Source organism: Zingiber officinale, chromosome 9B (genome assembly GCF_018446385.1).
Source record: "Zingiber officinale cultivar Zhangliang chromosome 9B, Zo_v1.1, whole genome shotgun sequence".
Lineage (NCBI taxonomy): Eukaryota > Viridiplantae > Streptophyta > Magnoliopsida > Zingiberales > Zingiberaceae > Zingiber > Zingiber officinale.
The window spans coordinates 59,917,869-59,931,690 of NC_056003.1; the positions used below are offsets into that span (position 1 = coordinate 59,917,869).

At 33.9% G+C, this 13,822-nt stretch overlaps 1 protein-coding gene across 2 annotated transcripts in view; it reads left to right on the top strand.

The window, feature by feature from the left end:
* LOC122023555 (probable ubiquitin-like-specific protease 2B) overlaps positions 1 to 13,822 on the top strand; it is a 44,617-nt gene that overhangs the window by 20,582 nt on the left and 10,213 nt on the right. For both annotated transcript variants that reach the window (XM_042581710.1, XM_042581711.1), the window contains 2 exons: positions 6,043 to 6,108; positions 8,802 to 8,933. In XM_042581710.1, the coding sequence (XP_042437644.1) occupies positions 6,043 to 6,108; positions 8,802 to 8,933 (198 nt within the window). The remainder of the gene's footprint in view (positions 1 to 6,042; positions 6,109 to 8,801; positions 8,934 to 13,822) is intronic.

Below are 13,822 nucleotides of genomic sequence, written 5' to 3' on the forward strand. Positions count from 1 at the left end.
TATATTATTCTCCTTAGAAAATTTTTGGTTGCTACATATTAGGATGCTTGAGTGTGCTTTTATATGCTGTTCTCTTTCCCCTTGATACCATTAATATTAGTACTTGACTCTCTACTTGTGTTCTACTTTTTTCCATAGCTTGGTATTTCATTGTTGCTAGTCATGTAAATTTGGGTATCATATTATTGGATTATTGTTGTCTGATAGAAATTGATTTGGTGGAGGCATTGTTTATTTTTGTGGTATGACTAGCTTACTTTTCAGCTTCACATGCAAGTTATGTCACTAATTATTTTAACAATCACAATTTCACATGGGCATTAAAGTGGCATTCTTGCTTCACTTTTCTCTTCCCTCTTGAATTTTATGCTATGGAATGTTTATGCTATGGAATGTGAGTGTTGTTCTATCTTAATTCTGTCTGACAAAATTAACATGAGTGATTGTTGATTTGAGTGTTCGTTTCATCTTTCTTGTATTATACTATACAATCCATGAGATGAGTATTAGCAATATTTTAGAGTTTAATGATTGGATTCTACAGCTAATGAAATTAGAATACAAGAAGACATAGAGCCTTAACTTGGTGGAATTAGGAATCCACCGTGAAGTTATTGAAGAACTTCAATAAATATTATAATAATCATTGCAGAAAAAAATATATCTATAGAAGTTATATGAGAGGTCATTTTGTAGTGTTATTTGCTAGACGTGTCTCTTCAAAAGATAAAATGCATAAATAGCCATAAAAAACATGCTCCACTGTGACTAGTTCTTTTATTAAATTGGAATGCAAAATGCACATTATATTTCTGTGTTTGTTTTTAAACCTTACTAATACAAATTGCTCATAATATTTTTGTAAAATATTTATTCTCTAAAATATTCATGTCCTAATATACGAAATGAGACAAAATATGTGCACTTTTGTCAAAATACTAATGAATTTGAACTTGCAAAATTATTGTCAAAATCAATTAGATTTTCTTAGTTAAACTACCTAACAATGTTAAGCCAAACTTTGGGAACAAAATTGAGGGATAAAATATAATTTATAAAATTTCGAGGGATACAACAGTAATAACAACAATCAAGTTTTTATCTCATTAAGTGCAATCAACTATATTGGTCCTCCTATATCATTCGACTCAATCCTCTAATATATCCTTACTTATATTTAAATGAATTTTATCTTGACTTGCTCTTTAATGTTCTTGTTTCTTATCCCGTTCATCCTTGTATGTCCCACAACCTTAACATCCTCATCTATGTGAGTCATCTTTTGCTTGTGTGTTCGCTTTATAGCTTAACATTGTTAAGTTTTAGAGGTACGATCACAAAAAACACTTGATGCCTTCCTCCATTGTAACCATCTTGCTTGTATCTTATTTAACACATCTCTATCAACCCTTCCATCCTTTGTAAAGATGTTGCTAGATTAAAATTTTTGGTTACAAGGAACTCATGATCTCATATCTTAACGGTTGTCTTGCTATTTCTAATACTACTAAATTTAATTTCATATATTTTGTTTTTACTTTATTAAGCCTAAATTTTATATATTTTAGGGGATAAAAACATAAATGGGAAAGTTAGGTCAACAAAAAATTTTGCCCCAATAAAATTATTAAATTCATGGCTTCGATAGTTTTAGAAGGGAAATGGAAAAGTGGATAATTCTAGGGGCAAAGTGAAACTTTCACATTACAACAACAATAACAACAACCAAGCCTTTTCCCACTAGGTGGGGTCGGCTGTATGAATCCTTTTACGCCATTGAGCTCTATCTCCTATTATATCATCATCTATATTTAAATAAATTTTATCTTGTTTTATTATTGCTAACCAAGTCTTTTTTGGTCTTCCTCTTCCTCGTTTGATATGCATGTTTATCATAGTTTCACATCGCCTGAGCATTTATTGGTCGTCTAAGTACATGTCCGTACCATCTTAAACGTGTCTCTCGGAGTTTGTCCTTAATAGATGCAACTCCGACTTTCTCTCTAATGCTCTCATTCCTTATTTTGTCCATCTTCGTATGTCCACACATCCACCTTAACATCCTCATCTCTGTAATTCTCATCTTATGCTCATGTGCTCGAGTCATAGCCCAACATTCAGCTCCATATAACATAGCAGGTCTAACTGCGGTTTTATAGAACTTACCTTTAAGTTTAAGAGATACTTTACGGTCACATAAAACACCCGACGCTCCCCTAAACTTTCACATTAGGAAAGATAAATTCAAAAGCTCTCATCTTTCACCCTATATACATTACTTCTACTAATTTATTTAATAGGTTATTGACATGATAGGTACAAGGTATAAGATCTCAAGCCGTGCTCGTTGGCATGACACCAAGCTCAACAATTAGACCTAACTAACTCTAAAATCCAATTGCATGTTGACCTTATTTATCTAACAATTAGTTTGATTCATGTGTAGCTCAACAACTTATCTCCAACTCAGAGTCTAAATATTAAACCCCATTGAATGTGAATGCTCTCCACACCTAACTACCAACCTTAAAGTTGATTAGGCTTGAATCCAATTTTTTTATCATATGGGAAATCAACCCCTGAACACAAATCACACAACTCCTTTAAATTATCCTCAACTGCCCATGCTTTGCTAATAGATCATGGATAGAATCATTTCCTAATATTGTGACCTTAATTTTCTTTTTATTATAATAGCTTCACCAGAGAAGCCGTTCCTAGTTAGTGTTGAAGAAGAGGAATTAAGTTGATGCTAAATTGAGAAATTTTTATAGAAACAATTTGAGGCTCTATTCTATAATCCAAAGTGAAGTCGAATCAAATATCATTTGGTCCAATCATTATTTCACTAAATGAGTCAGCTATACTTATCCTCTTACGTCATTGAGTTTGATCTTTTACTGTATCATCATCTATATTTAAATAAATTTTATATTTTATTATTATTTTTAACAAGTTTTTTTAGTCTTCTCTCCCTTGATTAATATGTGTGTTTATCATGATTTCACAGCATCTGCCCCCTCGGATGGGTCTAGTGGCTAGCGCATGAGGTGTTGCCACCATGAGGTCTGAGGTTCGAATCTCGGCAAAGCCGATGTAAATGCCTCCCTTATGTGCTAGTCACTATTCCAAAGGCTAGTAGCCGTCCGTGATTTACCTCCTCCGTGTTGACCTTGGGTGATGGATCGAAAGTGCTAGAGGGGGGGGGGGTGAATAGCGCTCGTGGCTATTTTAACGATTTTAAAATACAGAGTAGAAACGCAGCGGAAAGTAAAAGCAAACACAACAGACGTAGATGTTTTATTTCGTTCGGAGCCTATGACGACTCCTACTCGAAGGCCCGCGGTCCTTGACCGCTTTCGGTGGGCAACAACTATAATATCGGAAAGATTACAATTTGAATTACAATTAATGCAATAAGTAAACTAATAACGACAACACAAAATCGAAGAGTCTGAGCTTCGGGTCGTCGACGTCGAGTTGTAGCACGTCAAGGTCGTCTCGTTGGCAGCACTTCACAGAAGAAAGCTTAGAATCTGTTGTTATTTGGCTGCACCCTCGACCCTCTTTTTATATGACATTCCGGGCGCCTGGATCCCTTCCGGGCGCCTGGAGTGTGAAGTGGCCAACCAACCATGATGCTCCACGTGGCGAAGTCGCGGCAGGGATAAAACTTGGTCGCGGGCGCCCGGACCTGTTCCGGGCGCCCGGATCCATCCCGGGCGCCCGGATCCATCCCGGGCGCCCGGACCACCTTTTTCCAGCAGGTTCCTCTCCTACAAAACAAGGTTAGTCCGAGCAAATACCCTGCAAGACAATGTTAGAATCTGATAAAACATAGTAAAGAAGAACTGACAGTCTTTGGACTGTCCGAGTCTGACTTCGGATTCCCAACCGGAAACCCTAGGTCGACCCGACGCTTACTGTTCCCTCTACGGGGAACGCGTCCTCACCTACTCCCCTCAGGAGAGATTACCTGATGCTAGTCCGGTCCTCCAGACCGACTGGACTTTCCGCCTAGGGTTACCACCCCCTAGGACCTAGAGTTACCGCCCCCTAGGGTTTTTCTCCATCTAGGGTTACCACCCCCTAGGACCTAAGGTTACCGCCCCTTAGGGTTTTCCTCCACCTAGGGTTACCACCCCCTAGGACCTAAGGTTACCGCCCCCTAGGACCTAAGGTTGCCGCCCCTTAGGGTTTTCCCTCACCTAGGGTTACCGCCCCCTAGGACCTAAGGTTACCACCCCTTAGGATTTTCCCTCACCTAGGGTTACCGCCCCCTAGGACCTAAGGTTACCACCCCTTAGGATTTTCCCCTTGCCTAACCGCAGTTAGGACTTTCCTGAAACACTTATTCAACATGGTCGATCACCACAAACCTTAACTTTGAATCCTTTGCCATTATGAAAACTCAGGTTCGATCATCGGATGCTTCCCGCACCAACAATGGGACGGGTTGGTGGGGGCGCTGGGGCGAGCGTATTCGCCTTTTGCCACCATGATTTCACAGCATCTAACTAAATCATTTATTGGTCATACATTTTCATACCATCTTAATCGCGTCTCTTAAAGTTCTTTCTCAATAGGCATAACCCTACTCTCTCTAGTGTTCTTATTTTGATTCTGTCCATCTTCATATGCTTGCACATTCACTATAATATCTTCATCACTACGACTCTCATCTTTTGTTCGTATGCTTGATTCATAGCCAACATTCAACCCCATATAAATAGTTAGCAGCAAATTATATGTAAAGTTGACCTCAAAATCATTATGTCAACACTTGAATGTTCCAGTTCTGTGGTAAAGTTTCTGATTATAATAGTTTGCTCCCTATTGCCAGTCTCAGAATATAGCATCTGTTATATGCTCAAGCTCAAGGAGCGTTAAAAGTAATAGAGGTATTAGGTGTAGTGGGTTTTGTTCCACATTGATACTTCTCAATCAGTGTTTTATGATGAATCTATATATGCCAATATGATGGTTGTCTTTAATGCAATTGGTTAGTTTCAATTTTCCCAAACTTAACAGATGCCTAGTTAGTTTATCATATCTTATTCCTGTTTCTCATGAAATTCATTAATATGTTGAGCAAGTATTATTGTATCATAACTTATAAATCATGCTAGCCATTTAGCTTCAATTTGTTTCCTCCTTGAAGAACTTAATTTTCAGTAATGTATGATGCATTGCCATAGTCCAATGTAGCCAATGACATGTTTGAATTATAGGTTAAAAAAAAACCATATGCAGCTTGTTGTTGGGTTACTTTATATGTATATGTGAATATTGAGATGCATATCAACTTAATTTTCAGTAATGTATCATGTTTGAGTTGAAGGTTTAGAAAAAAAAGATTAGTTCATATGTATATATGAATATTGAGATACATATCTAACTTTTTGGTCAATATAAGCAGCTATAAAAGATAGTTTAGTTCAACATATATTAGTTTTATTAGACCAAGCAAATTGGATTCCATTGTTGAAACAATGCCGTTTAAAAGCTAAACTGATATGCATGTCTTTTAACGTTTGAATGCTATCACCATCACAATTTGGATACTATATGAGTGGTGTATGCTCACTCATCTGAGTGCAAATCCAGGCTAATTGTGAATGAGAACAAATTGTATGCCTGTTCATGAACTGCTTTCTTGAATGATGGCTGAATCATTTCTTTAATATTCAACTAATGCTTTTGAACCAATTATTGTCTGTCTTGTTGGAAACTGCACCATAAATAGTTATAATAGCTATGTTTGAAATAGTGAAGAAATGGTGCCTCTGGGTCTCTGGTCTGCTAAATATGTCGCTTCAATTAGCCCTGTTATTTCATTCACTTGTTATGGTCTTTAACATGGCCCAACTAATGTTTTTGCACGCATGTACTAATTCATTCGTGATGCTGAGTATAGAAGAGAATGACTGATTTGCCATGTCTTTGTGTTTTAACGTGATGACTGCCTAATGCTATCTAAATTAACTTTCATGAATATGTTTCCTTATGAATGTCTTCTTATTAATCTTCTTTTACTTTCAGAGACAAGATATGGGAAGATGTTTCTGTGGGTTCCAATGCATTATTTTCTAGGGACAAGTTCACAGAGTGCGTACTACTCGCTGCTTGCTATCTGCATTGATGTTGTTTTCTAATATTCTTATGCATGTGGAAATTAGAGTAGACAAAAAACTCTTGTTGACCTATATTTCATGAGCTTTCATTGTGATTATTCTTCCTTTTCTTCCCTAAACAAAAGAAACTATTTTGACACGAGACTTTCATTTATCTTGCATTTGTTCTACACACATATCCTTTGATTTCCATAAGTAGGTAACAAAGTATGTTGGTTTCTTTGGTTTGGGTTTCTTGAAATATTACACTATATGCGAATCAAGGTTAATATTTCATTCTGAGCTAGAGTTTGGGTTTCAGATGGGATGCAGCAACAGTTGTAGGTGTGTGAGTGGTGTTGGTTGCCCCTAGGTGGACGAGGAGAGGAGCCGAAGAAGAAGATGCTTACAACTTACCTCATTTAAATGCATTTGGTTTGTGCCCTCTCCACTTTATGTTAAGGGTTCGAATGAAGAAAACCTTATTTGGAATGATAGGAATAGAGAATTAGGATAAACTTAACGGATTAATGGGTTTATTAGCATGAGTGTTGATGAGAGGTTATACAAGCGACAATGAGAGATAACAAGTGCCACGAGCAACAACGAGATGTGTTAGAATAACTCTTCTTCAGAGCCGTGGTTATTCACAATTGGTAATAAATGAGTGAGATAAGCGGTCAAAGGAGACTATCACTAATGTTAATTGGCGATTGTCTATCGAATCATGTGTGGGAGAGGAAGTTGTCCCCTCGGATGGGACTAATGGCTACCACATGAGGTGTTGCCACCATGAGGCCTGGGTTTGAATCTCGGCAAAGCCGAGGTAAATGGCTCCTTTATGTGCTAGTCACTATTCCAAAGGCTAGTAGCCGCCCGTGATTTACCTCCTTCGTGTTGGCCCTCGGATGGGTTGGCGGGGGCGTTGGGGGCGAGCGTATTCGTCTTTTGCCACCATGTGTGAGAGAGGAAGAACTAGAGTGACGATGGGGAAGGGAGAAGAGGAAAAGTTGTGATGAGAAAGCTATAATGAAAATTATTGTGACTTTGATTTTTATATATTTAATTAATTATTATATCATTGTTATAATAATTGGAACAATTTTTATTTATTTATTTGTTAAAATAATAATATATTATTATAACATTTAGACTAATGTTGTAATATAGCAGTTATAATTAAATTGATATATTGAATTTATTCACTTATAATTAATTTATAATAACTGTTATGATTAAATAGTTATGAAACTTATTCAATGTTATAGTCAATTAATTAATTATAAAACAGTTTCAATATAAATGTTGTTATGATGTTATAATTCATTTTTCATTTATATCAATTAATTCGCTGTTACAATTAGCAGTTATACTATTATTTATTAATAATTAAACTGATAGACTGTTATATTTAATTAGTTATAACTATCATAACGATTTTATATTATATATATGAATTTATTTATTTTTTGTAATATTTTTTTATTGTATATAATAAAATAAAAAATTGTATACATAAAAGTAACAAAATTGAGTTAAACCAATTAAATCTCAAAATTTCTAATTCATGTAAAAAATTACTTGTAATATTCTAAAAGCAATATGTAATTCTCAAAATATAATTTTAAATATTTTAAATAATTATTTTTAAAATACAAACTCTCAAATACATTCAAAAATAACTTTAAATCTCTAAATAATTATAAAAATGATAACTAATTTTTAAAATTATTCTTAAACTAAAATTAATTTTAATATTTTTAGATATTTGAGAATTTTTTTTTAAATTAATTTTTTTAAGAATTAATATCATATCTTTCAAATAAAAGTTTAACTCCGAAGGTATCGAAGCCCATGACATCATTTTAGATAAATCCTCGAACTCAATGTCTCTGTAATAAAACTATTATTTTATTATGTACAATAATAATACAATTATAAAATTTGAATTTATACCTTACTAATAGCCGTTGCAAAACTTTAATAAGCATCAAATATCTCACGAGTGTATATATCAAAACACGAACTCAATAGTTAAGACTTGAAATATAAAATCAATAGTGGCCATATATAAAAATTAAATATTAATAAAAATATTTTTAAAAATTAATATACATATTTAAAATGGAAAACGTATTGAAACTGTATCATCACAATTTGATGCAGTACAAAAACTGAATTGTTGCATCCCAAGACTGAAATATTGGCATAACTTGAAATTTTAAATCTTAGTTTCACCATGCCGACAGAAAGAGAATGATTTCTAAATCTCAATATGGGGTTCATGTGGTTGTTGGCCCATAGTTGTGCTAGTTGACTGAAATGCATAAAGGCTAGATAGTTTCTATTACTCTATTTGGTTAGAAACTAAGAAATTACAAAAAAGCTTTTGCAGAAACAATACCAAATTATAGGTATACTGGTTTAGGATGTGGCTTAGTACTCTGCCTCTCCCTTTTATGGTGTTAGATGGTATCTGGTTTAGTATGCCCTAATTCTTACTTTAGTTTTTCTTTTTAAAGAAAAGAGTGTAGGATTACTCAAAAAGAACTCTTAAAATTTCTCATGCCATTTGCAGAAGAACACTTTATCGATACAAGTCTCATTTATTTTATTTTAGTGGTGAGACATTTTGTTTATTCATTGATTTTTGAGTCATAGATCCTTAACGTACTCCAATTTTTTCAGAATTGAAGATTCTTTTGAAGATGTTGTCTACCCTAAGGGAGATCCTGATGCTGTCTGTATCAACAAAAGAGATATTGATCTTCTGCAACCAGAAACTTTTATCAATGACACCATTATTGACTTCTATATCAAGTGAGTTCAAATCATTGCTATGCTTAATCATTAGATATTTCTTGATTCCATCTCATAACCTTATTCTATTATTTTCGTGGGAAGTGAAAATGTTCTTTATTACCTGGTAAGTTGAATTTGTACCTTCCCATGAAAATAGCTCCAGATTGATCATTCAAATTCATCATGCTTTTACGGTTTCATACACTAGAGAATGACATATGCTTAGATACTAATATATTTATATTTAGATAGCGGTTGCCGATACAGAAACACATTTTTCTTTGTTTCTTTGTAGGTTGTCATGTCAATCCTAGTAGAGAAATGTCTGCCTGGATTCCAAATTATCACCTTCATTATTCCTTTATTCTTGTGTCTTCAAATCTTGTCATGTTGAATCATAGTGTGTTTATATAATTTTCTGCCTAGCTCACCTTTGCAAGTTGCGTGGTTTCATTTGAAATATTTTTTACTTGATCCTTAACAAGTAAAGAGCAAGTTGGTAGTGGTTGATTTTATCATAACCTTCCTACCTAGTAGGTATTGTTTACAGCTGATTTTAGCTGGTTTCTTGGCCTTATGACTAAACATAAATTGGTCACACAGATAAATTCTGTTTCATGTTTAATTTTCATCAAATTTTGTCAAACAAGAGTAGTGTATGCTAAGATTGCTAAGATTTTTTAGTTATATAATGTATCATGTTAGTAATAGATAGTGTGTTGTGCGCTGAATTGAATGGGTCTTCTTCCTTCAATTGAGGGTGATCCGTGTGCGATTTAGAGATAAATATAAGGTCTCCTTTAAATTTTTAAATTTATGCAAGTTGTTTCATTTTAAGAGTTGTACTAAAATTTTCAAGATGTTTAACTTCTACGAAATGTTTAATTTTTTATAGTTAAGGTAGGGCATTATTTCATAAAGAATTGGTCTTATATTGTCCTTTTTTATAGAAGTGGAGGGGTTAGTATCCGTCATGTTTCAATCTATCATATTTTCTCTGTTTGTGAGTCTCAGTGTTTTTAGTAGCTTGTGCTACATTAATTTGGTATTAGCCTAGTGCTTCGCCAAATTTATTTTTCAGATGTTTCGTTCTGCATCAATTGATTTAAAAATTGAATTCCTTATTTCTTCTCCCTATTAGTTTTGATTGCTTCTTGGAGTTCATGAACCCTACTTCATGCAAGTACCCTGTCAACAATTGCGACGTCTTTGTGTCCTCTTCTGCTCATGCTCTTTTTGAATAAGACTAGGATAATTGAATTATTCCTGGTGAGCTATCTCAGTCTTTGATTCTCGCTCAGGTAACTCTTTGTTGCTTACAACATTGTCATTGTCATTGCCTAGGTAGTGCCATAGTCGCCTCTACACCACCAATTAGGCATTTGTTTTCGATAATTTTTCCCATCCACTAATCTATGTCTGCCATCATTATGGAGTTGTTTCCACCTTCATCCATCACTGCTAAACCTCGCTTGTTTCCTCTCAACAAACATAGGGTCACTCCCTTTTCCGTTGGGAGAGACTACAACGTGTTGGTAGTCATTTCCCCACATCCCCACCTGGACCTCTTGCATTGGCAATGCAAATCTTTCCCTAACATTGCCCATCTGTTCCTTTATCATGCTCACTTGCTAGTCACACCATTTCCTTCGTTGGAATCTACTCTTGATCTCACAAGAAGCCACACTTGTTTGCCTTCTTTGCTTAGTGTGATAAAAGGCCACTCGACTCCATCTTTCAGTTTGTTTTTCTGCCTGCATGATCCACATGATCGCCATTTTCGGCTTCTAGATATTTGACTAGTTGGAGCAAAATTGCAGTTGGATAAGACAAAGTTGATAGAATTCAGGTTTAATTAATGATACATAGGAAAAAGTAAAATGAGAAATAGAGTAGGTATTGTTGTAGATAGTTCATTAAAGGGCGAAGTAAGAGTAGTTAGGAAGGGAGATAAGATTATAACTTTTAAGACCGAGATAGAAAAATGCTATTATTGTAATTAGAATATATGCACCTTAAGTACGATTAGACGAAGTCACCAAATATAGATTTAGGAAAGACCTAGATAAGCTAGTCCAAAATTTTTTAATAAATAAGATGATTTTAATAGGAGATCGTAATGGGCATATATGAGTATGAAAGGAGGAATATGATATGGTGCATGGGGATTATGATTTTGGAACAAGATATGAAGAAAGAAAAGTTATATTAGATTTCGCGTTAACTTATGAATTTATAATAGCTAATCTATTTTTTAAGAAGAGAGATGAATACCTAGTTACTTTTAAAAGCGAGAGTAATAAGTAGTAAATTGAACTTTTTTATGATTACAAAGAGGGATATAAAAATTATAAAGATTGTAAGGTTCGTCCTTGGAGAAAATTTAACACTCAGTATAGGTTAGTATAGGTTAGTGGTGTTAGATACGTGCCTCAAGCATAATATTAGTAGTAGAAAAATGAGTATGACTCCTCGGATCAGGTAGTGGAAGTTAAAAGGATGAGAAATAAAGTATCTTTAAGGAGAGGGTAGAAGAACAAGTATTATGAGTAATACATGACGATTCAAATACAATATGGGATAAGATAAAATTTAAAATTAGTGGCTAAGAACATTCACGGTGAGTCAAGAGGACAGATAGAAAAAGTATAATCTATTAAGTTACTGTATACTTGCAAGGATTAAAAAAAAATTTAAAAAATATTCCATAGCCAAGAAAGAGGCCAAGAAAGTAGTGAGAGAAGCAAGGATAAAACTTTCGAACATTTGTATAGACAACTTGATACAAGGAAGGGGAAAGATACATCTATAAAATAGTTAAAGTGAGAAAGAGAGGACAACAAGTGATTTTATCCAAATAAAATATATTAAAGAAGAATTCAAAAGGGTAATAAATGTGCGTCGGAAGAGGTATTTTATCAACTTTGTAAATGAAAGTTTAGATGTCTAATTTAGCTTTTGAAATTTAAATAGGTAAGATGAATATAAAAATTTAATTTAAATTTTTATTTAAGAATTCAAATTTTAGAAGTAGAACACATGTTAAATGAGATGCAAAATGGAAAAGTGGTTGGATTGCATGATATTCTGATAGAAGTATGGAAGTACTAGGAAACATGAATGACTTACGAAGTTATTCAACGTGATATTAAAAATGAAGAAAATACTTAATCAATGGAGGGTAAGTACTTAATCCTCTTATATAAAAACAAAAAGATCTACAAAATTATGTGCGGGGTCCAGGGAAGAATCTATTGTACGTAGCCTTACCTTGCTTTTTACAAGAGGCTGTTTTCATGATTCGAACCCGTGACCTTTTTGCCACAAAGCAACAATTTTACCGTTGTGCCAAGACTTTAGAAAAGAGTGATAAAAAAAATTAACAAAGGAGTCTAAGGCGATCGAAAATTAATTTAGATTCATGCTTAAAAGCTGGATGATAGAAGTTACACATTTTCTCAAACAACTGATTGAAAAGTTTCGGAAAAAGAAACAAGACTCACATAATTAAGGATATATATGAATATGTAATGATAAGAATGAAGATTCCAAGTGGATTAATCTAAACGTTTCCTATAGATGTAGGGTTACATTAAACATCAACTCTTAGTTCATATCTTTTTATACCAGTTATGGATAAACTCATTAAACATATTTAAAAATTAAAATGCATTGTCATGGTGCATGTTGTTTGCAAATGACATTATTTTGGTTGATGTGAGATGCAGAGTAAATGCTTAGGAGATCCCGAAAGTAAAAGATTTAAATTTAGTAGAGTAAATACAGAATATATGGAATTTCAGTTTAATAGTAATAGACATAACAAAATAATTGTTAAGATAGGAGATGACGAGGTACTTATAATTGTCAATTTTAAGTATCTTGTATTGTTTTTGCAAAAGGATGGAGGGGTTGATATAGAAGTTTTATATAGGACATAATCATATAAGTAGAATGATTGAAATGGAAAAGATGTCAAATCTTCTTTGTGATTGTAAGGTACTATATTATAAAATGGTAGTTTGATCACATGAGCGGAAGATGAGTCTCATGTTAAAGGTGAGTCTCATGTTAAAATGGATGTGTGGATATGCGAGGATAGACAAGATAATGAACGAGAACATCATAGATAAATTCGCGGTTGCACCCATTTAAGAAAAATTGCGATAGATGCGTTTAAGATGGTATGACTATGTACTTAGACCACTAATAAATGCATCAGTTAAACAATGTAAGACCATAAACAATATACACACTACACATTAATTGAGAAAGTAGGAGATTAAAGAAGACTTGGCTAGCAACAATAAAATAGGATAAAATACATTTAAATATAGATGAGAAGATAGTAGGGATCGAGTCCAATGATATATGAGGATTCATGTAGCGGATCACTTAGTGAGATAAAAACTTGATTGTTGTTTATGTTATAGGGCTTAGGAGACCAAAGATCACTTGGTTGACAACAATACAACATGACAAAATTTATTTAAATATAGAAGAGAATATAGTAGGGGAACAAATCGAATATGGTAGGAAGATCCATATAGCCAACCCACTTAGTGGGATAAAAACTAAAAACTTGGTTGTTGTTGTTATTGATTAAGCATAAGCTAAATAATTCATCTACTTCAACAACTATTCTATGGACTAAAGATATTAGATTAGGCAACTAGGTTTACCTGGCCAGCTAATTGATCAATACGTGATTACATCCACATATACAGGCATAAAGTTCTGTGGTGAAGAACTATATGTGCAAATGTATATTCTGGTTTCATTAACTGCTTTTTAAGAATAATGCCACCATTATATCTCAGTTAAGAAACTTCAATTTGCAATGCCTTTAGTGGTATTAGAGTCGATAGTATGGTATAGATTATGAAACTGCAGAATTGGAATATAAT